Source organism: Carcharodon carcharias, chromosome 21 (assembly GCF_017639515.1).
Source record: "Carcharodon carcharias isolate sCarCar2 chromosome 21, sCarCar2.pri, whole genome shotgun sequence".
NCBI classification, from domain to species: Eukaryota; Metazoa; Chordata; class Chondrichthyes; order Lamniformes; family Lamnidae; genus Carcharodon; species Carcharodon carcharias.
Genome location: NC_054487.1, coordinates 18,132,176 through 18,155,163, shown reverse-complemented (window position 1 = coordinate 18,155,163; position 22,988 = coordinate 18,132,176). Strand labels below are relative to the sequence as shown.

The following is a 22,988-nucleotide window of genomic DNA, read 5'->3' as shown; positions in this document are numbered from 1 at the left end:
CGGGGTGCAAGGGGTGGTTGGGCACAAGGGTGAGGAGGTGCTTAGATGGGATGCAAAACAATTTCAGTAACCCTGAAAGTGCCTAATAGTTGTTTGGTGCACTTCAAATTTCCTGTCATTGTCTGGTTCCTGCTCTTTGGGCGTGACTGCTGTTAAATAGCCCTGTGGACCTGGAGCTGACCCAGTCACTGTGGTAAGTGTCTGGTTAGGGAGGTGACTAGACATGCTGGGTGCAAGTGAAACACTGCACTTACCGAATCTGAAACCTGGAAACCCAACATGGTAGGATTCTGCTAAGATAAAGAATTAGATTATTTTGTGTGTTGTGTCAACTATTTATCAATACACACACACATTTTTAGAATGGATAAAGGGGATAGATCAAAGTGATCCTAGACTTGTACTCCCCTTTAAAGTAACCAGTTCAGGTCTAACTTGGGGAGTGAATTTCTTTGGAGTTTTTGCCACAACTTTGAGAGAGGCCTCCATTTATAGACATTGGGGGGTTAATGTCAATCAATGCCAATGTTAATCCATCGAAGTTACGACAGGAGAGCATGGGTATCTCTGAGGGAATTTCAAGCAGGTTCAGCCAGCAGTTACAAAATTATCAGAATATGATGTGTCACTGCCTGGAAATGACACGACAAAACCATCTAAAAGTAGACCAATTGGAATGACACCCCTAAATATCTACATCATGGTTGGTTGAGACAAGCAACTTCCTAAAATTCCCAAGGAACTCTAGGGGTTAATGGCTGCATTTCTTACTGATATCAATTCAGATGCCTTGCGCTGTTAGGTTTGATAACGATTGGGTTGAGTCTCTTAGAGCACATTAACCCTGGTGTTAATAGCTGTATCTCTTAATGGGCAAAGTACCCATTGGGTTAATAGTTGTATCTCTTAATGGGCACAGTATCCACTGGATTAATAGTTGCGTTGCTTACTGGGCACTGTTCCCTTGGATAAATGGTCATATCCCTTACTTGACTCAGTACCCCTTGCTTTCATGATTATATCTGTTCCTGGTTTTAATCTAGCTCCCTCACACTATGTGGCTCAATAATTCCTTGGGGTTATGTAGATGTATCTGCCACATAAAGTCTGAAATACATTTTGCGAAGGTAAAGTTGTGGTAAAACTGATTTGGCTTTGAAAGGGGTCCCTCAGGGTGGCTCTTCTCTTTACATTTAAGTATAAACCAGGTCCTTGGCCTGACTCACGTCTGCTCCTTTCCTGCTGGTTTTTCTCTTCAATGATGTCCTCTTTTTCCTTCTACTTGAAGACTTGAAGGAGTTCTGTGCAGAGGCAATGATCAGAAACAGGATGTCACCACAGGTGTTTATTGCTGGTTTCTGACAGAGCTGTCACCACCCTCCGAATAAAACATGACACTGATGTAAAAGTCAATTTCCTGTAATCAGAAACCCAAAGGTATGCCCCCAGTATACATTTCATCTGGTGGCACTGCAGCGGGTCCAGAGAAACCACATCTCAAACCCAATCCGAATATTTTAACACCAGTGACTCCTGTTGAAAAAGACAATCTAGCTTCTGTTCTGATTTGTCAGAAATTCTCACTTCAGTCAGCAAAGTACCTACGGGTAATTATGGTTCATTGCGCTTTCTTCTGTTCATGGCACATAGCTCCACATGAATTAACAGCCTTTAGTAATTAACTTGGCCAAGTGGCTATTCATCACCTGTCAGCATAGACTGTGGTTGTCAGCAGACTGTATGACTATGGAAGCAAGACTCCTGACCACATTCTGCCCTTAACCAATGTACATAAACTAGTCATTGGACATTGACCAATAGTGGAAATCTGGGTGATTTTATTTCTTCCTTCCTAGGCCAGAATTATGAGGACCTGATCCTGCCCTGCCTTAGCTTCACCCAACAAAGATCAGTGATCAAACCTGAGGCCTTCTGTAGAGGTCAGTACAATGCAAGGCAACATACTTAATCACCGAACCACCTTTGTGTTCTGTACAATTAGAATATTTATATAACAGACTATGGCATGTATATGATACTCAAAAACATTTCAAAGGCTGCAGAACATGTATACAAATGTGAGCAATGCTCCCTAGCCCTATCACATACAATAAAGAATATTGGTGGGTAACAAGGCAGTTAATCAGAGGAGGAAGAGGCTCCATAAACATCCTCACCCTCAACCATAGTGGATCCTAACATATCAATGCAAGGAACAAGGGTGAACTCTTAGTAGGTATTCAGTCAAAAGTGGATGGTGCTATTTGCCCCTCACTCGAGGTTCCCATCAGGGTAGTTGCCAATGTCCAGCCAGTTTGAATTACTCAAGCGGTTGAGTGCACTGGAAGGTAGCAGAAGCTATGGGGTCATGCAATATTCCAGTTGAAATGCTCAGAATATGTGCATCAATGCAAGCTAACACTCCAGCCAGGCTGTTCCAGTACAACTATGACATTGGCAGCTATCCAACAATTGGAAGGATTAGCAGGTATGTTCCATTCACAAAAATTAGGACAATTCCAGGCCAGCCAGTTACATCCCAATCAGCCTCTACCCGATCAACTGCAGAGTGATGAAAGGAGCCATTAATGCTGCCATCAAGCAAGACTAACTGACATCTACTCACTAAGCCTGAGGTTCTAGGACCACTAGAATGACTTGGCTCCAGGTCACATCACAAGCATGATTTAAGAGTTGAATGTCAGAGGAGAGAAAAGAACAACTGCCTATGTCAGCAAAGGACCATTAAACCATGTATGGCACCAAGGAACCCTAGCAAAACAGAGGAAATGGGAATTGAAGGAAAAACCCTTCAGTGCTGGAGTCACACCTGACACAAAGGAAGATGGCCTTGATTTTAGAAGCCAATCATTTCAGCTCCAAGATACTGCTGCATGAGTTCCTCAGGAAGTACTCAGTGGCCAATCATCTTCTGTTGATTCATTAATGACACTCCCTCTGTCATGTGGTCAGAAGTGGGGCTATTTGCTGCAGTGCTTAGCTGCATTAAAGAGGGAAGAAGTTCATGCCAGCCTACAGCTGGGCAAGCTTAAAGTTGGATGGGCAAGTCCATTAATTACTTTGAATACTTTCTCAATGGCCTCAATTGGCCATTGACAGGTCGGCGGGTGCACAGCTGATTCTGTTGAGCCCCAGCCAACCTGAAAATTGAAATGAGGCAGAGTGATGTCGGGAGTTCCGCCCAACATCATCCCATGTCTTTTACGTGTTGGCGAATGGGGCCCCCCCGCTCGCCGACCGGGAAATCCTGGCCAAAGTGTCACACCATCTACCTACAAGGCTCAAGTTTGGGGCACCTAATGAATATTCACCACTTGTTTAGATGGGTGTGACAACAACAACGTTCAAGCTGTTTAGCAGCAACCAAGACAGAGCAGCTTGATTGATCCATGTCCTCCATCACAACTGGTTATGTACTAACTACAGGGTGCACTGTAGCAACTCAACAAGGTTACTTTGACAGTGCCTTCCTCTGCTGCAACCTTTATTGTTGAGAACGAGAAGTGCAGAAATGTTGTGGGCACATCATCAGTTCCCATCCAAGTCATGCACCATCCTGACTTGAAGAGATGTTGTGACTTCAAATTGTTACTTGGTCAAAATCCTGGAAATCCCTACCATATCCCAATGTGGGAGTGCCAACTCCACGCTGACTGCAGCAGTTCAAGAAGGCTCCCCACCACCTTGTGGGGGCAAGTAAAGATGTGCAATAAATGCAACCTTGCCAGGGCCATCTGCACCCTGAGAATAATTGCACAGAATGCTAATGCACACATCGTATGTCTGGAACCATCAGCTGGATTCTTCTAAGAAATCAGCTAAAGGAGCACAAGGGTACTCTAGAGCAGACACACACAGAAAAGGCAAAATGGTTCAATATGAAACCATATTAGCCTGTCCCAATAAACTTCAAACTAAACACAAAAAACTGAATTGAAGGAACACAATAGGCAGGATTCTCCTGCTGGGGTTAGGCAATGAAAGTCAGGATCAGTTCCAGGTGCTGACCCCACATCTGGGGGCAGTTACCCGCCCCAATTTTTATGTGGGTGCCCCATTGTGGGAAACAGACGGCAGGACTGTGCGAGTGCAGCCCTGTTGTAAAGACACCGTGGCAGTCATTACCGTAGCTGCCGTTTCATTGCATTACCTGCTGTTGGAAACGTGTCTCAGAAGAGCCAGAGGCTTAGATAGTTCCCCTAACTATGCTTGATTGACAGCTTTCCCCACCAAACCCCCTCAACTTATGAGCCCACAATGCCACTTGGGTGAGGACCCCCGCACTGCCCAAGCACATTTTGACCACTCTCACTGCAACATGCTGTCAGGGAGGTATAATAATTTTCATAATGTTATTGGAACTTATTGTAAAGTAAATAGTGTGTGTGTGTGTATGTGTGTGTCTGTCTGTGTCTGTCTGTGTGTGAGTGGCTTAATTGAATTAAGGGCAGCTAGTCTGGAGGCTTTGATGTAATAGAAGAAAAGCTCAGTTTGAAATGTTAAGTCAGTAAACATAGGTGTAAATGAAACATTCTAATTTTTAAATAAACCAGACTCATTGATTTCAAAAGAGATGGAGTGAAATATTACACCTAGCCAGGAGAAGTTAAGAAACAGCATTTATCTTCTCAAAGATTAGTGGTAAAATTGGTGGATTAAAATTAGAGATTTTAATTATTAGAAAGGTAAAGTCCAAAGGCATAGTGAAACAATGGGAATTTGCATTCAAAGAGGAAAATATGGCTAAAGGAGAGAGAGTTACATGGAAGTGGGGGGGCATTCTAAGATCTAAAGCTAGCATGAAAAAGCATCCAGCAGCTACACCTCAAGCTGCTGTCTACAAGGAACTGAAGTTAAGAAAACTCATTTTGAATTGGATTGTTCAAGGTATCATGTTTCTTTGCCTGGGTCTTTTAAAATCTATGTGTCTTACTGTTGCCTTAACTGGGAGTTAGATTAACTAGGGGATTTAGAAGTTATAGTAGTAATTTGCAGATCTATGTGTTTACTTAAATTAACTTCTTCTATTAATAAAAGTTTAATTTAGTTTTGTAAGAAACCCATAAGACTTGGTAGTCTTATTACTACTGAATTCAAGACACGCATCTCGAAATTTATACAAATTGCCAAACAGTTGTGGCCGTTGTTTCAAGTTTCCCTTTGGGATTTGAGCAGCTCGGCATTTACCATCGGCTGTGCCATAACACGTGCATAAAACCGATGCTACTTATTTGCCAATGGCCAAGCCTCCCTCTGTGCTGTTCACCCTTTAGTGAGGCCCATCTAATTCCCTGGGACGGCCTGATTGGCTATCTTTATTCACATGCTTTGCCCCAGACAACACATGTAGCTTATGTATCACTGTCTAAATCAGAACATGCCCCTTAACGAGCTCTCAATGGGCTCTAACCATCTTAATTGGTGTCTTTAATGAACTGGATGGGATCTCCTGGGCCATTCTCCTCTTGCCCTGGTGATACATCCCAGCACCAGGAATGGTGTCGGGAAAGTGGCACACTGGACAGTTCTGGTACTTTCAACCCCTCCCACCTCTGTGTCCACCCCCTGAAAATTTAGCCTGATGTACATAAAACAGAAAACGCCAGTAAACACAAGACCAGCCTGGTCTGGACATAAATAACATTGAATTGGTGGTTCTGCAAGGGGCATCATCATAAAAAAGATAGCAGCCCAAAGCCACATCATACAAAGCACTGCAGATGCTACACAATTGCCCAGCTTCGGAAATGCTCACCAATTAAGTTTGGTGACTGTGGGCACGGGTGAGGCTGTGATAAAAGAAATAAAATTTTTTAAAAATCATAAAATGAATCTGTGATAAAATCGGGTAAAAAAAATTGAGCATGGGTTAAAATAAAACTACTTAATTGTAAAATAGTAGGTCTATGTTGTTGAGTGAAGTGAAGACTGGGTCAAGTATGATGTTTATTCAGCAGCTTTTTTTTGAGAATTGGGTGGGATTATTAAGATTGACGAAATATGTGCACAGGCCCAGTTGTTTCAGATGATTCCGGGTGTGTGGTTGCTTGCTATACGTTCAAAAAAACATTCTGTAAAAATGAGAAATTCTCATACCTGTGAGATTTTACCAAAATTTCTCAAATCAGAAATGGGTGAGTAATAATCTATTGTGGAACTTCTTGCAGTCAAACACTATGAGAGATGTTTGCTGCAACCACTTTGGTTAATCCTTGAGATGAAATGGTTTAAGGTGAAAGTGACTGATGTTTATACATTAGGGTATAAACACACCAACCCATGTGATGCAATACAAACATTGCAAACCTTGCATGAACAGCACTGATTTTTTTTTTTCTATTAACCTGGGAGGTCACATGAGTATTTCACATCTAGAACACTGTGTCCAGTTTTGGTCTCCACATTTAAGAAAGGACATACTTGCATCGGAGGTGGTGCAGCAAAGAATCAATAAATTGGTCCATGGGATGAGGGGTTTTTCTTGTGATGAGAGGCTGAGTAAATTGGGCTTTATTCTCTGGAGTTTAGAAGAATGAGAGGCATTCTCATTGAAAATTACAGAATTCTTAAGGGGTTTGACAGGATAGGTGCTAAGAGATTGTTTCCATTGGCCGGGGAATCTAAATCACGGGGGCACAGTCTCAGGATAAGGAGCCGATTGCTTAAGACTGAGGTGAGGAGAAATTACTGCACTCAAAGGTTTGCGAATCTTTGGGATTCTCTACCCCAGAGGGTTGTGGATGCTCCATCTTTGAATATATTTAGGCTGGGATAGATGGATTTCTGGTCTCTCAAGGAATGAAGGCATACGGGGAGCGGATGGGAAAGCGGAGTTGAAGCCCAAGATCAGCCATGATTGTACTGAACGGTGGAGCAGGCTCGATGGGCTGTGTGATCCACTCCTGCTCCTATTTCTTATGTTCTTGTCAGCACAACCAAGCTGCACATTAATTAGAAAAGGTTCATAAGGAAATGGAAAATTCCTGGGAAGGATTTTCTCTTCTTCTTTATCAATATAATGTAGTTGAAATAAGCTATTTAGAAGCCAAACTGATTCTCATCAAGGATCAGTACTTGTTCTTCAAGAGCTCAGGAGGCTAGAATTGTCCAGGAGGTAGTAGAAATATGGGCAAAGACATTCTTCTGTGCATCTAGGTGTACTGAATACATAAACATGTTCATCATTAATACATTTAAAATTCTCCCCTCACTACCACACACACACTTTCTCCACCTTTTATCATTTCAACTCTCTCTTCTCCCTTTCAAACCGAATGTAAAATTCAATCAAATTATGGTCACTATTCATGAGATGTTCCATTACAGTCATATTATTAACAGGATCCAAACTGGCTGGCGAAGCCAAAACCAAGACACAGAGCATTTCTTTATTGAGAGAGTTTATTGACTTGTTCAATTTCACAGCTGTCCGCCCATTCCCAGGCTGTCCCAACTATCCACTCTTTATGCTCTGTTACTAAAACAAGAATCAATAAACCAGAGGGGGGAAACAGCCCCTGGTGGGACACTGTAACTAAAATCAAAACGTCAAAAGAAAACCTAACTAACTAAACCAAAATATAATTCCCGGGGTTGACGATGTACCCCAGCCCCTGCGGCACCCACTGGTTGGAGAGGGCCTCTGTCCCCTATTTATAGACTCTCTTTAGAGAACAAAGTCAATAAATTAAACTAAGATCAATAAATCGGAGGGGGTGACAGCCCCTGGTGGGCCACTGTAACTAAAACAAAAACGTGAAAGGAAACTTACAAAATCAAATCAAAATATCATTTCCGGTGGTGATGGTGAACCCCAACCCCAGCGGTGTCCACCTAATCGCAGAAGGCTTCTAGTGTAATGGTGGACACTGTGTGCTCCATCTCTAGGGCACAAACAGCCATGGTAGAGGGGCAGACAGTCGGGCTGGGACACCCCCTTCGACCGTCCGTTGCCTGGACCTATTGATGGCCAGGCCCAGGAGTAGGCCTAGGAGGAGGTTCCCCTTCCACACCAGGCGTCCTCTATTTATATGTGCTCAAAGACAATTAATATTCCTCGCCTGTTTCTCTTAACCTTAAAATATAATTGACATGACATTAACAAGATAGTTTATTAATTCTGTTATTTTTACTCATTATTATATCCAGAATGATCTCTTTCTCAGTTTCAAAACATACTGGCCAGAATTTTACCCTTGGCGATCGGCGGGTGTGTGACCGATTGGGAAGCGACCTGCCACCCGCAATCGGCCCCCGACCACGATTTCACACTGGCGGGCTAAATAAGGCCCACTGAATGTGAACAGCGACTTCCCAATGGTCAGGAAGGGCCTGCCGGGGGCATGTCAGCCAATGGGTCCAGTGGCGACTCGGCGGGGAGTTTAAAAACGGTACAGGCAGCTCCTTGAAGGCTGCCAAGGAGGAACATATTTTCTGCGTTCTTAAGGCCAAAGCCGTGAACTCAAACGCAGCTGGAGATCCAGGCATGAGGGAAGGTCGGGTGGGCACTCAGCCTCCAGCTTTCAGACAAGTGCCTTGCGGTGCTCTTAGAGGAGGAGGCTGCCAGGAGGGACACTCTCATCCCCAGAGATGGAAGGAGGAGGCCACTGCACCTAACAAAAAGAGCTTGGGAGGAGGTGGCAGCCCAGGTCAGCATCCATGATGCTGTGCGGCACACGTTGGTGCAGTGCCACAAAAGGTTTAATGACCTGCTGCGCTAGGGAAAGGCGCTCGGGAAAGGTACCATGTTGGCATGGATCAGTGTGGTGGAGTGCTAAGGTCTGGCTGTTCCCCCATGGAGCTCAGGTGTGTTAGAGTCTGAGTGCCAACTGGAAATGACACTGGAGCTGGCCAAGGGGGTAAGTCCTGGCTGCTTGGGCTGAGTGCCCTGTGGCTCGAGGGCCACAACTCGGATGTGCCCTGCGAGGTGTTCCTCAGCTGGGGTTGGCCAGGCTGCAATGGCGCTGCAGGTAGAGAGTGAAATAATCCATGCTCCTCTATCCTTTCAGGAAAAGATGACCCATAACAACATTGCAAGGTCATGGAGGAGCCCCAAACCTCCTAATACTAACCAGATTCGAGCAGGACACCTTGGAGCTGGAGAGGCGCCATGCACTTCAATCAGCTGGTCATGGAGAGGCTGGGGTGTCAGGCGAAGGTAAGAGTGCAGTGCACAGAGGTGAGAGTTTCGGATGGTGCAAACATTCTTGTGTAGTCTCATCATTGGTGGGTCCCGCAAAACTGGATTCCCCACTGATAATTGAAAGACATTGGCGTCATGATGCAGATCTCCATTGTCTCACCAGGGTGCCTGGCATGCTCAGTGATAGTATGATGACTTAAACTAATGACATGTCCTTGTTCTTCCTTAGATTTGCCTGCAGGCACTCATTTGCCGGACTCCAAAGAGCCACCCCTGACACCAGAGGACCGCTGGGCTTCAGATGCACCTGCATCACACCCGCTCTCTGAACCAGGCACCAGCGCAGATACCAGGTGGCCATTAGATCTTCGGCTAGAATGTCGGAGAACAGCGGTGAGGACATTTCAAACTCACTTGAGGAGCAGGTGGAGGGAGAGTGTGCCCAGGGCGCTGGCAATTGCAGGACTGCTGGAGACCAGGACGATGCTCTGTCGAAGGCTGATGATGAGCCTCTGGAGCCGTCCATTAGGAAGCAGATGCTGGATATCCAGCGGATGTGCAGGAGGATCTGGCAGATATCCATGAGGGTATGCGTGTCATGGTCTCTGTTGTGGAGGAGTCCATGTGGAGCATAAGCACTGTGTTGACCCTCATGGCTGAGCGCTCAGCCTCTTCCATTGAGAGAGCGGTGACTGTCAGAGAGAGGCAGCTCCAGGGACAGAATCAGGGGTTCCTGGGGTTGCGCTCAGACCTGAAAGCCCTCACACAGGCAATGTCCTCAGGTGGTCAGTGCCAGTGTGGGAGATGGATGAGGTACCCAGTATCCCAGCTAGGTGCCTGTCTATCAATGGCGAGCAGGGAGTTTCAGAGTGACCTCACATTGGTGCACAAGCTGCCTGTCCTCTCTGTGGGCTCCTCTCAGGGTGCTCTGGATGACGACAGCAGCTCCTCCGCCCCTCTGCCAGTGACCTTGGCATTTGATGAGGCTGCGATAACTGGAGAGGTGCCAGCTGTAGAATTGGCCGCTCCCTTCCAGGCGGGGCCAGCACAGGCTCCACCGGCCAAAGGATGACTGCCAAGGTAACCAAGGCCAACAGGACAGCAGAGTCAGCAGCTGTGTCCAATGCTGCTGTCAGCGAGGGGGAGTGGATGGGGCACCAAGACGTAGCACCCGCAAGCATAAGATTAAGGCACCATGAGCACAGGAGGACTGGTCACGGGTGATCTTCTGTTCTGTAATGTTTTGTTTATGTTTACTGGTTTGGAATGTAGACCAGGGAAGGTTATGTTAATTTGTTTGGATTGTCAAAATGAGATATATTTTGTTTTTGTTGTAATGGTCTGAGTATGCTTCACCTTTTTAATTTTTTTGGTGCAGGGTATACCAGTAAGTAATACTGGACGTGAGTGGCTCTAAACTTTATTGCACAGGCACTGAGTGGACTTTGGGTTCAAATGAAAGGTTCATTTCAGACATCCAGCTTGGAGGCAGCAGCCCTGGCATGAGGTCAAAGTAGATCTTTAGCAGCCTAGCTGAAGGAGCATTGGATCAAGGCATCCCTGGTGTCCCCGTCTCCCTGAAGGATACAGAGGTCTGCCTCCACACCTTCAGCGTCTTCTCATTGGGCTCCTCTTCTGACTCACCACTGGATTTATCATCTGTGGCCTGTGGAACTGCATCAACATCCTCTTCCTCCAGTGGATCCCCCCCCTTGCCTGTGTCAGATTGTGGAGAGTGCAGCATGCAACCACTATCACTGACACCCGCTCTGGGAGGGTATTGTAGTGCTCCCCCTGAACGGTCCAGGCATCGGAAGCGCATCTTCAGAAGACCCATGGTTCTCTCTATCACCACATCTGTGGAGGCATGACTCCTATTATAACACTGCTCTGCCTCTGTTCTTGGGTGGTGGAGGAGTGTCATGAGCCACCTCTTCAACTGATAGCCCTTGTCACCCAGCAGCCATCCATCCAGTCGGGGCTGGAGAACTGAAGAGCCCCGGCACCTGGGAGTGTCTGAGGATAGAGGCGTCATGGGAGTTGCCAGGGTACCATGCACAGACCTGCAGAATCTAAGTCCTATGGTCAAACACTATCTGGGCATTCATGGAGTGGAAGCCCTTCCTGTTGACGAAAGCGCCTGGCTGACCTGCTGGTGCCTTGATGGTCACATGTGTGCCGTCGATGGCACCCTGGATGTGGGGGAACCCAGCAATCGCTGCAAACTGTCTGGCTCACTCAAACTGGCTGGCCTCTTCCGTACGGAAATGATTAAATGTCATTACCTGTCTGAACAGAGCTTCTGTCACCAGCTTGATGCAACTGTGGACAGCTGATTGGGAAACTCCACAAATATCCCCCACTGATCCCTGGAAAGAGCCAGAGGCAAAGAAGTTGAGGGCCACTGTGACCTTCAGATACACTGACATGGGGTGTCCACCTTCACAGTCGGAGCTGATCTCAGTCAGAGCTGATCTCAGGAGGCCACAGTCTCCCTGGAGAGGCGAAGCCTCCTTTGGCACAGCACCTCAGACATATTGAGGTAGCTGCATTGCCGCCTGTAACCCCTGGCAGAAGGATAGTGGTGTCTTCTATGGCCCCTAACGCCTTGGACTACCTGCTGGTCCTGCGCCCCTTGTGCCTGCACCTCTCCTCCCACAGGCGCTCCCCTGGAAGTTGCTTCCTCTCTCGTCCGCCCCTCTCTTGCTCCTCAGAGGAGGTGCCTCCAGCAGAGACCACAATCCCCATTACCAAGGTAACAGAAGGCTGTCTGATACCTGGAAGGGTCCACATGGTCAAAATCCTCCCGGGGCATTGGAGACACCAATGAGTCCTGGAATGAAGCCTAGAAATGTTAAGAATGAAGCCCAGGACAGAGATGAAGCTGTCAAGTTCAAATAAGCAACCGGCAGCAAACTATCGCCTAAACTCTTCACTACTCACACAGCCAATGCTGCTGACCCTTTTTATTCCGCCCTTGGATGAGACTTTGCAAAATGTGGGCTGCCCGTTTTGCCCGTGCGATGAGCGCAAAATCACGTGGGTAACGTAAAACCAGGTTCAGTTGGGTATTTAATGGCCTTAAGTGACTTTTTAATTGATGGAGGGCCCAGCTCCTGAAGATTGCGTGCATGTGGAATGACATCGGGACGCCCGCCTGATGTCTTCTCGCACTAGTTTACGCCCAGTCGGGTCGGGTGCACACCCGCCCGCCCAGCGTAAAATTCTGCTCCAGAAACTGTCCTCTCTACATTCTAGTAATTCACTGTCCGGATTATTCAAGGTATTCTGCTTCTCCCAATCTATGTGAAAATTAAAATCTTCCATTGTAACCACATTGTTTTTTTCTTCATGCTTCTCTGCTTTTGGCATTTATACATCCCCCATTAATGTCAGGAGCACTGTAAACAACTCCCACCAGAGCCTTTGCATGCTTTACACTTCATTATTTCACCCACACTCTTTCCACTGCCTGATCACACTTGCTGAATTCCCTTCTCTCTGTGCCTGAGACATATGTCTTTTTTATGATATTGCAGCTTCTCCTTTCCCAGTTTCCATGTACCTTCTAAAGCAGAGAATATTTTGCTTCTCATCATGTTCTCATCATCTCTAATAGCTACCATGTCATGCCCTTTGAGCTGCATTTGTGCTTCTACCTTGTTTGTTAACTGCCTTACGCTATGCACATTGTAGAAATAATTTTTATCTGTGTGACTATTCCTTCCCTACCAGAGGCTTGGTGGTCTATTCTCACACTTTGTGATTTCTCTCACTTTAACGTTGCTGATGCTCTTGGCATTGATTTACTGCCAATTTAATACGTTCTCATTTCCATCACCTTAAGTTTTAACAGTTATTTGTTATCACTTCTGATAATTTTTTCTGCTCCTTGAGTATCCCCAGGAAACTAACATTGCATCAGGGATGGTGACTCACAAAATTAACATAAGCATGTTAACTGTAATGAAGAAATTAAGGGCACTAAAGAGTGACCAATCCCCAGGACCAGATGGGTCTCCATCCTATGGGTTTAAAGGAAGTAAGTGAGTAGGGTCATTAATGGCACAGAAGGAGGCCATTCGATCCATCAAGTCCATGCTCGCTCTCCAGTCAGGCCCATTCCCTCGTTCTATCCCTGTAGCCCTGAAAGTTTATTTTCCAATTTCTTTCAGAAATCATTGATTGTTTCCGCTTTCACCACTCTCCTCGGCTACGAGTTCCAGATCATTACCACTCACTGTGTAAAACAGTTTCTCCTCACATTCGCCCGGCATCTCTTGCCCAAAACTTTAAATCTGTGTCACCTAGTCCTCGTATAATCAACTAATCAACTTTTCCTTGTATACATTATCTAAATCTGTTATAATCTTGTACATCTCTATGAAATATCCCCTCAATCTCCTTTGCTCCAAGGAGAACAGCCTCAGCTTCTCCAGCCTCACCTTGTAGTTTATAGACCCCATCCCTCGAGCCATACTTGTCTACACCCTCCCAAGTACCCTCATGTTGTACAGGCAAAAGTAGCAACCAATTGCCACACAGCAAGATCTCACAAAGTAATGAAACAATGTTTTAAAAATTCATTTATGGGATGTGGGCATTGCTGACTAGGCCAGCATTTTAATTGCCCATCCCTAATTGCCCTTGAGAAGATAGTGGTGAACTGCCTTCTTGAACTGCTGCAGTTCCTGTGGTGTAGGTACATCCTTGGTGCTGTGAGGGAGGGAGTTCCAGGGTTTTGACCCAGCGACCATGAAGGAATGGTGATATATTTCCAAGTCAGGGCAGTGAATAGCTTGGAGGGGAACTTCCAGGTGGTGTACAATTCATCTGCTTTTGTGGGGCTCACCAGAACATCAGGCCAATTCTTTGTTCTTCTTTGAATACTGTGGCGGAATCTTTTACCTTCACTATAACAGGCGAATGGGACCTCAGTTTAACAAATCATCTGAAAGATGTTTCTTCCAAAACTGTCATTTTGTTTGGTACATCACAAAGCACAGACTGAGTCTTGGAGTTCATGGCCCATGAATTTATGACTCAAAACAGAATGACCAAAGAGTCTCAAAAAACAAGCTGATAACTTCGATCAATGCTTAAGTACAATACTCAATACACAAGTTAAAAATCCAAGTTTTATCTTGGCTGAAACAAGTTGATGATATATAGAGTGGGAGGACACCACATCCCACCCAAACAACTATGCATAGGTATTGACACATAGGTCTAGTTTAAGCAAAAATATGTTGTGGAGTATGCCTAAAAGTTTACTAATCTGGAAGAACGGCTTTCATTCATGTATCCTTAGGACTTCTCAAAGCACTTTACAATTAATGAAGTGTTTTTCTGATCAATGTATAGATATATGATCAATGTCAGAAACTCAATGAACAAGTTGTGTCTCAACAGCAATGAGATAATGACCAGACAGTCTGCTTTTTTTTTAATGATGTTGGTTGATATTGCCCCCTTTTCTCTAATAAATGCCCTGTAAGTGCCCATACAGTCGCCCACAGATAGAAACTTAATGGGTGACCCATCCTAACATGGGTGGGACTGACTGCAGAGATGTACAAGACTAACATTATATTACAATCTTTTATTGGTTTCCTTTTTGGATTAGGACTTCTTCTATAAAACGCATTACATATCACAATTAGGTATGTGTTTGTTTATCTGAAAAAAATGATGTGCCTAACAAAGTCTGAAGTGACCTTACTCTCTATAAAAGGCAGGAGAAGAAGCCCATCAGCTAAAGCAATTATCAGGAAGGTTGTTTTGTTTTTTTACCCTGGGCCTAGAGCAATGATAGACATTTAGCCAGGATTATGAAAATGCTTATTGAAGGCCATGTTGCATTTGGGCACCTGTAAGAATAATGCAAAATCCAGAAGGAAAAACATTCCGAGTAAGAAGAATAAAGAAGGCTGAAAAATTGTAACAGCTATCCCACTTGGTCGAGAGTGAGGCAAGGGTGGTCACCGTCAACCATCCAATTTGGTGTCTTCTTCAACGATGTATTAAATGGCGTTATAAGGGATGGTCTCAAAGTCCTATTCTGGCCATTTTTGAACAAATTCTGGATCTCCTTTTCACAGGTGATAATGTACAGGACCAGAGGTTGCCCTCCAAGTAAATCACTGCCCTGACTTGGAAATATATCACCGTTCCTTCACTGTCGCTGGGTTAAAATCCTGGAACTCCCTCCCTAACAGCACTGTGGGTGTACCTACACCACATGGACTGCAGCGGCTCAAGAAGGCAGCACACCACCAACTTCTCAAGGACAACTAGTGGTGGGCAATAAATGCTGGCCCAGCCAGCGAAGCCCACATTCCATGAATGAATAATTAAGAAAAAAACAGGTGCTGGCCTCACCTGGGAATCTAGTGCATTCTATTCATTATCAATAACAAAGAGCTCACTGTTACAAAGCAGATAGCTAGGTGGTGAAACATAGAACACTGGAGTGTTTGGAGTGTTTATATATGTATAAGCTAATTGTTGACAGAGACATTGCATATCATGCATCTCCATACAACATCCCCTCTTTCAGTTTGTTTCTGTACATAATGAGCATGGTGAGTCTCCAGTTAATACCATCACCTGAATACAATTAACACCCAACTGTAGTATAATTAGCACTAAACAATTTTGCACTGGATGTAGGCTGTTGAAACCATGCACAGATAGACAGAATGGCAGATTTATCTTACTCATCTTCCTTTAAAGGCAGTGGAGCCCCTGCAGTTTAAGCTAGTGGTATAAAAGATACATGCCTAAGCAGCTCTTCAGAGTTCCTAGGGATGAAACAGAAGGGCCTCCTTCAGCCTACATATGAATTACAGGATATGAGGTGGCTTGGGGAAGGTCAGGGGGAAAGAAAAGGAGAATGTTTGCAGGAAGAGAGGGTGTGGCCTACAATAACCTGGCACTGAATACTCGGACAGGCATAATCCATTGCAAAGTTAATGATAAGATAGCTTGATAGTGTACTTGGGGGTCTTGGGCTCCATGTAGTAAAATGTCCCAAGGTGCTTCAGTGGAGTGTTATCAAGCAACATTTGACACATGGCTATATGGGAGATATAAGGACAAATCATCAAAATCTTAGACAAAGAGATAATTTTTAAGAAGTGTATTGAAAGATAAGTGAGAGGTAGAGAGGTATAAGGAGAGTATTGCAGATTTTAGCACCTTGGCAGCTGAAGGCCCGGCTGCCAATGATGAAGTCATTAAAATTGGATGCACAAGATGCTGAAATTGGAGGAGTGCAAAGAACTTGCACAGTTGTGAGACTGAAAGAGGTTACAGAGTTAGGGAGCGAGTGAGCATGGAGGGGTTTGAAAACAAGAATAATAATTTTAAAATTGAGGTTTTGCTTAACCAGGAGGCAATGTAGATCAGTGAGCACAAGGGTGATGGGTGGATGGGACATGGTGTGAATTAGGATAGGGGCAGCAGCAATTTGGCTGAGCTGAAGTTTGTGTAAGGTGGAAGATGGGAGGCTAGTCAGGAGAGCATTGGAATAGTCAAATCTAGATATAATGGAGACACGAATAAGGGTTTCAGCAGCAGATGGGCTGAGGGAGGGGCAAAGTAGGTTGGTATTACACAGATGGAAGAGTAGATAGTCTGGGTAACAGAGTGGATGAAGTTCATCTCTGTGCCAAAGGGAACACCAAACATTGTGAATAGTCTGGTTCAGTCTCAGACAGTTGCCAGAGAGAGAGAGGGATAGAGTCAGTGACTAGTGGCCACAGCTTGCAGCAGGGGTCGAAGCCAATGGCTTCAGTCTTCCCAATATAGAAGGCATTTCTGCTCATCCAGTACTTGACGTAGGTCAGGCTGTGTGACAAATCAGAGACAATGGAGAGGTTGAAAGAGGTGGTGGTAAGGTAGAACTGGCTTTGGTTGTTTCAGGCCAAATCAAAGCTTATAAGAAATGGCCTCTGGCATCAAAAATGAATTTAGCCATAAAAATGCCAATGAAGCTAGTTACTAAGGGAAAAACATCACTTTCCGACTAAACTTCGAATGGGTGAGCAATTCTGTCGGCAAGCTAACAGTGGAAAAGTTACAAGAACAAAGAGGACATGTTTACATCAGCTTTAAAGCTTTTCTTAGCAGAAACTCAATTGTGCTATCCGTTTCCTTGCAAAATGCAGCCTGTTATTTTTTAGATGCTTGATTTTGTGACAGGCATCTGGGCCAGGGAGTCTCCAAGTTCCTAGTAGAGTCACAGAAAATCAGACCAATAATATCCAAGGGAGGGAAAATGAAACACCCCAAGCCAGAGAAATGCAAACAGAGGTCCTAAACTCCAGCCCATGGCCCCTGTGAAAATAGGGACTGTGAGGCATTTGTTTGCCACCACAGTAAATACAACATTCCTATCCTGCAAAATTGTCATCTTGACACTATAATGTACTTAATGGAGTTTTCTGGCCTGGATCTTAAAGTAGAGTTGAAGAGTTGGAAGAGAGTCAGAGTTGAGTCTATTACTGTTGGACAGGGTCTCTGAACATACGAACAAAAGAATTAGGAGCAGGAGTAAGCCATTTGGCCTCTTAAGGTTGAAATGCCATTCATTCAGATCATGGCTGCTCTGATTCTGGCCTCAAATCCATCCTCCTGCCACAATCCTTGACTCCCTTGTAGATCAAAGATCTGTCTAACTCAGCTTTGAATATATTCAAAGACCCAGCCTCCACTGCTCTCTCAAGTAGAGAATTCCAAAGACTTACCAAAGAAGAAATGCCTCGTCATCTACATTTCAAATGGGAGACCTCTTATATTGAAACAGTGTCCCCTAGACCAATTCTCAGTTCTAGATTCCCCCATGAAGGGAAACATTCTCTCAGCATCTACCTTGTCAAGTTGCTTCAGAATCATTATATGTTTCAATAAAATCACCTCTCATTCTTCTAAACTCCAATGAGTACAGGCCTAACCTGCTCAACCACGCCTCAGAAGACAATGCCTTCATGGATGCTAGCTCAATGATCTTCACTGATCTTTGGATTCCTTAATGCTAATGCCACATTTTAAGTAACTTACGTACGGAGTTTGTCTCAGCTATTTGCTCAAGGTGCATGGTGCAGCTTAAGTGATGCAGAAGGAGACCGACTACAAGTGATTCCTGTATTGTTAACGAACAACTTGAAATTGAACATTCAAATGTAATGATTGTTCCAGGAGCAGGTCATGCACTTGAGACACTAATCAGTGCAACAGTGCCTATTGATTAAGCCAAAGTGATGGCCCATAACCTTAGCTAATTAGACCAATGTTAAAGTGCTTAGGAGTATAACTGCAGGACAGGAGACAGGTCCCTGACCCTGTGATTATAAATCATTCTTCACTGACAGAGCAAGGGCAAGCGATTCAACTGGACAAGAAATGGTGAGACAGTTTTCCACAGCAGAATCTTCCGGTTCTTCCGGTCCAGGAAGCATGGTGGGCAGGGGAACTTAATTTGTATATTCTCTATGTTGGTATATTCTCTATGGTTACCTTATGTACAAGAGCTGGGGTGTGGCTAAGGAATATTTCCAGGAGAACCTCTGGCCACTGTTGGTTGTTTGACAAACTGAGTAAGGAAGCAATACTGCACCACCTCTAGAAACATGCATTTTTTTCATCATTTTTCCTCTACTGTTTTCCCATCAATATTCAGGGAACTGAAATCCCCCCATGATTAGCATTCTGGCCTTTTAACAGGCCTCTCTGACCTTCCCTACTGAGCAGCTTTGTAACAACGCCCAATAATCACTTGGGTCAGAACGTTCCATGCGCTGTATAAATGTATTGTGTTTAACCATGCTCATGCTTTGACTCAAGTGTAGACATGTTACACACTTTCATAGAAGGGCATGCAGCAACAAATGGTCAACAATGGCACTAGCTTCATTAATGTACAATATTCCACCTCATTATAAAGCGTCCGACATTTCCACGTCAGCCAAAGCATTGTGCCACACGAAGCAGTTCAAAGGAGCATGACATACCAGTGAAGTGGTTAAATATCTTGGTTAGCATATGCCAGGATATTTTCTGGGTGGTTATGGTACTGTTGAAGTTGATATGGTGACATCCCTACCTCATATTGAGGCTCCCTAATGATGCAGAACCTCAAGGAGAGAGTACTGAGAATGGATATGAGGCAGATGGCAGGTGCTCTGTGCTTTGTACCTGTGGTTTTTTCACCTTTATAATCCACGTTGGGGGTATAATGACTGCAGCATGCACACCTAGCGAACATGGCTCCTCGATGTGATGCAACATGAAACATGTCACTTTGTTGTGAAACTGAAAGAGAAAAGGCGATTGGACAAAAATTAGCAAAATACCTTTACAAAGGAAGAACCATCAATGGTTTTCCTCTTGACCAACCGCTGTCTAGCGAGGACTGTCCTCTACCTTGGTACAAATACTGGGGAGGTGGTGCTGTTGTGGTAATGTCACTGGACCAGAGGCCCAGGCTAATGCTCTGAGGGCATGGATTCAAATCCCACCATGGGTGCTGGTGGAATTTAAATTCAATTAAAAAAAAATCTGGAATATAACAGTCATGGTGACCATGAAGCTATTATCAATTCTTGTAAAAACCCATCTGGTTCGCTAATGCCTACATGTGACTCCAGATTCACTCTCTTTGAAATGGCTGACCATGCCACTCAGTCCAAGGGCAATTAGGGATGGACTCCAAATGCTGATCCACATGTGACACCCACATCCCATGAAAGAATTAAAAAAAAACATGGACTATCTTTGCTGTGGACAATTAGCTAACCAATTAGCACCTCCTAGTATCCATGAACAATTGGTGTCCAGTAAGAACCATCCTTTGCCCACTAGACTAACAGCTTTCTGGAAAGAACCACCTTGGTCCTACAATAAAGGCAAAATACTGCAGATGCTGGAAATCGGAAACGGAGACAAAATATGCTGGAAAAGCTCAGCAGGTCAACAGCATCTGTGGAGAGAGAGAGACAGAGTTAACGTTTCGAGTCCGTATAACTCTTCTTCAGACCTAAAGGGAGGTAGAGATGTGGTGAAATATATACTGATTAAGGGGGGGTGGAACCGGTGTAGCTGGATAGAAGGCCAGCGATAGGTGGAGGCAAAGGAGAGATGGCAAAAGATGTCATAAACACAAGGTCAAAGAGTTGTTAATGGTGGTGGTACTGGCTAATGAGGTGCTAATGGTGACATTAAGAAAGCAAAATGTGATAATGGCTGGACCAGGGTGAGCACTCTGGAAAGTGACAGATGGCTCTAGTGGGGGTGGGATGGGGGCATGGGATGGTGGTGAGACGAAAGATCGAAAATAGGCTAAAAACTGGGGATTAAACAATGAATGAAAATGGAAATAAATTTAAAAAATAATAATAATGAAAATAAGTGTGAAAAAACTTAATAAAAAAAATAAAAATGAATATGGAAAAAAGGTGGGGGGGTGAAAAAGTGGGATGGGGATGGAGAAGAGAATTCATGGTCTGAAGTTGTTGAACTCAATGTTAAGTCTGGAAGGCTGTAAAGTGTCTAGTCAGAAGATGAGGTGCTGTTCCTCCAGTTTGCATTGAGCTTCACTAGAACACTGCAGCAGGCCAAGGATGGACATGTGGGTATGAGAGCAGGGTGGTGTGTTGAAATGGCAAGCGACAGGGAGGTCTGGGTCATGTTTGCGGACCCCCAATACAGCCATCTGTCACCTTCCAGAGTGCTCATCCTGGTCCAGCCATTATCACATTTTGCTTTCTTAATGTCACCATTAGCACCTCATCTAGCCGGTACCACCACCATTAACAACCCTTTGACCTTGTGTTTATGAATCTTTTGCCATCTCTCCTTTGCCTCTACCTATCGCTGGCCTCCTATCCAGCTACACCGGTTCCACCCCCACTTAATCAGTATATATTTCACCACATTTCTACCTCCCTTTAGGTCTGAAGAAGAGTCATATGGACTCAAAATGTTATCTGTGTCTCTCTCTCCACAGATGCTGTCAGACCTGCTGAGTTTTTCCAGTATTTTTGTTTTTGTTACCTTGATCCTACAGTTGTTCAGGAGGCACAGCCTTTACCATTATCTCAACGGCCCTGAAATAAGGACAATGTCAATGTACCAATTGTGGTAAATGTGCATCTGGAGTGACCAGATCTGTAAACAGCCAAGTACTTACTACCAAATGATTGACAATCTTTCAATCACCTTCACATGAAACCAATTTGCTGAATGGCTCAGAAGTGATAAAGTCCTAACAGATCATTTCCAAAGTGATTCAAGATGCTATAAAATGCTTCAAAGCCATCAAACCAGGCTCTCAAATCTTATGTTATTAAACAGATTAATGGGTGGTTTGTGCAAAAATACAACGCCAATCACTGAAGAAGAAGAAAGAGTTATTTCATAGGCAACTTACTTTTTTCTTCCGACCATACCACACTACAAACAAATTGTAAGCAATGAAATATTAGCAAAGCTTTTCTTGACACAAAGCTTGTGCTTCAGGTTTGGAGCCCTTGGTCACACAAACAAAGTGCTAACTCGCAAAGGAGTCAACTACAAGTTAGACAGTGTTAGTGTCAGAAAACAGGGTGTCCAGAATTGAATACCGGGGCACGGACAAAGTGAGAGGAGAATGAAATTCCATTTGGAGAAGTCATGGAGATCAAATCTTGCCAGATCCGGGATCCACTCTTTTTCTCATTTCTTCACGGGATGTTGGTGTCGCTGGCTAGGCCAATATTTATTGCCCATCCCTAATTGCCCTTGAAAAGGTGGTGGTGAGCCACTTTCTTGAACCGCTGCAGTCCCTGTGGTGTAGGTACACCCACAGTGCTGTTAGGGAGGGAGTTCCAGGATTTTGACCCAGCGACAGTGAAGGAACGGTGATATATTTCCAAGTCTGGATGGTGAGCGACTTGGAGAGGAGCTTCCCGGTGGTGGTGTTCCCATCTATCTGCTGCTCTTATCATTCTAGATAGCAGTGGTCGTGGGTTTTGAAGGTGCTCTCTAAGGAGCTTTGGTGAGTTGCTGCAGAGCATCTTGTAGATGGTACACATGCTGCCACTATTGGGGTCGATTAGCTCAGTTGGCTGGACAACTGGTTTGTGATGCAACTTGATGCCAACAGCACTGAGGTAATCCGTGCTTTCTCAACCTTGCCCCTCACCTGAGGTGCAGTGACCCTCAGGTTAAACTCACCGCCAGTTATCTCTCTCTAATGAGAGGGCAGCCTGTGGGCCTCTGGGACCATTGTGTGTCAGTGGTGGAGGGACTGAATGTTTGTGGATGGACACACCACAACCTGTGAGTATGATGTGTAGTGTAGATCAGGCGATGTACTGTGTCTGCCCATAGGTAATGACAATGGGAAAAATTCCTTGTACAGATGACTGAGCTGTGACAGGGACAAATACTCTATTGCAACAATATCCTCTGGGCAGCAAAACCAAGATCCGTGCTTTATTAGTAGTTGTGTAATGGAGTCATAAGTTATAGCTAGCTATAACCATGAGACCTGTGAGACAATAACGGCGACCTTGCCGAAAAAAACCATGAGACTAGCTCAGGCTATGGGGAGTCATTTCTTTTTTCTTTCATGGGATGTGGGCACCGCTGGTAAGGCCAGCCTTTGTTACCCATCCCTAATTGCCCTTAGGCAATTGCCCTTAGGCCAATGAGTGGCTGGCTCGGCTATTTCAGAGGTCAGTTATGAGTCAACCACATTGCTGTGGGTCTGAAGTCACATGTAGGCCAGACCAGGTAAGAACAGCAGATTTCCTTCCCTAAAGGACATTAGTGAACCAGATGT

At 44.7% G+C, this 22,988-nt stretch overlaps 1 protein-coding gene across 1 annotated transcript in view; it reads right to left on the bottom strand.

The window, feature by feature from the left end:
- The window catches only part of LOC121293041 (diacylglycerol kinase iota-like), a 611,142-nt gene that overhangs the window by 522,615 nt on the left and 65,539 nt on the right, over positions 1-22,988 (bottom strand). Inside the window, exons 10-11 of the mRNA XM_041215634.1 lie at positions 19,361-19,477; positions 1,227-1,301 (exon numbers count right to left, since the gene is read on the bottom strand). Of these exons, the coding sequence (XP_041071568.1) occupies positions 1,227-1,301; positions 19,361-19,477 (192 nt within the window). The remainder of the gene's footprint in view (positions 1-1,226; positions 1,302-19,360; positions 19,478-22,988) is intronic.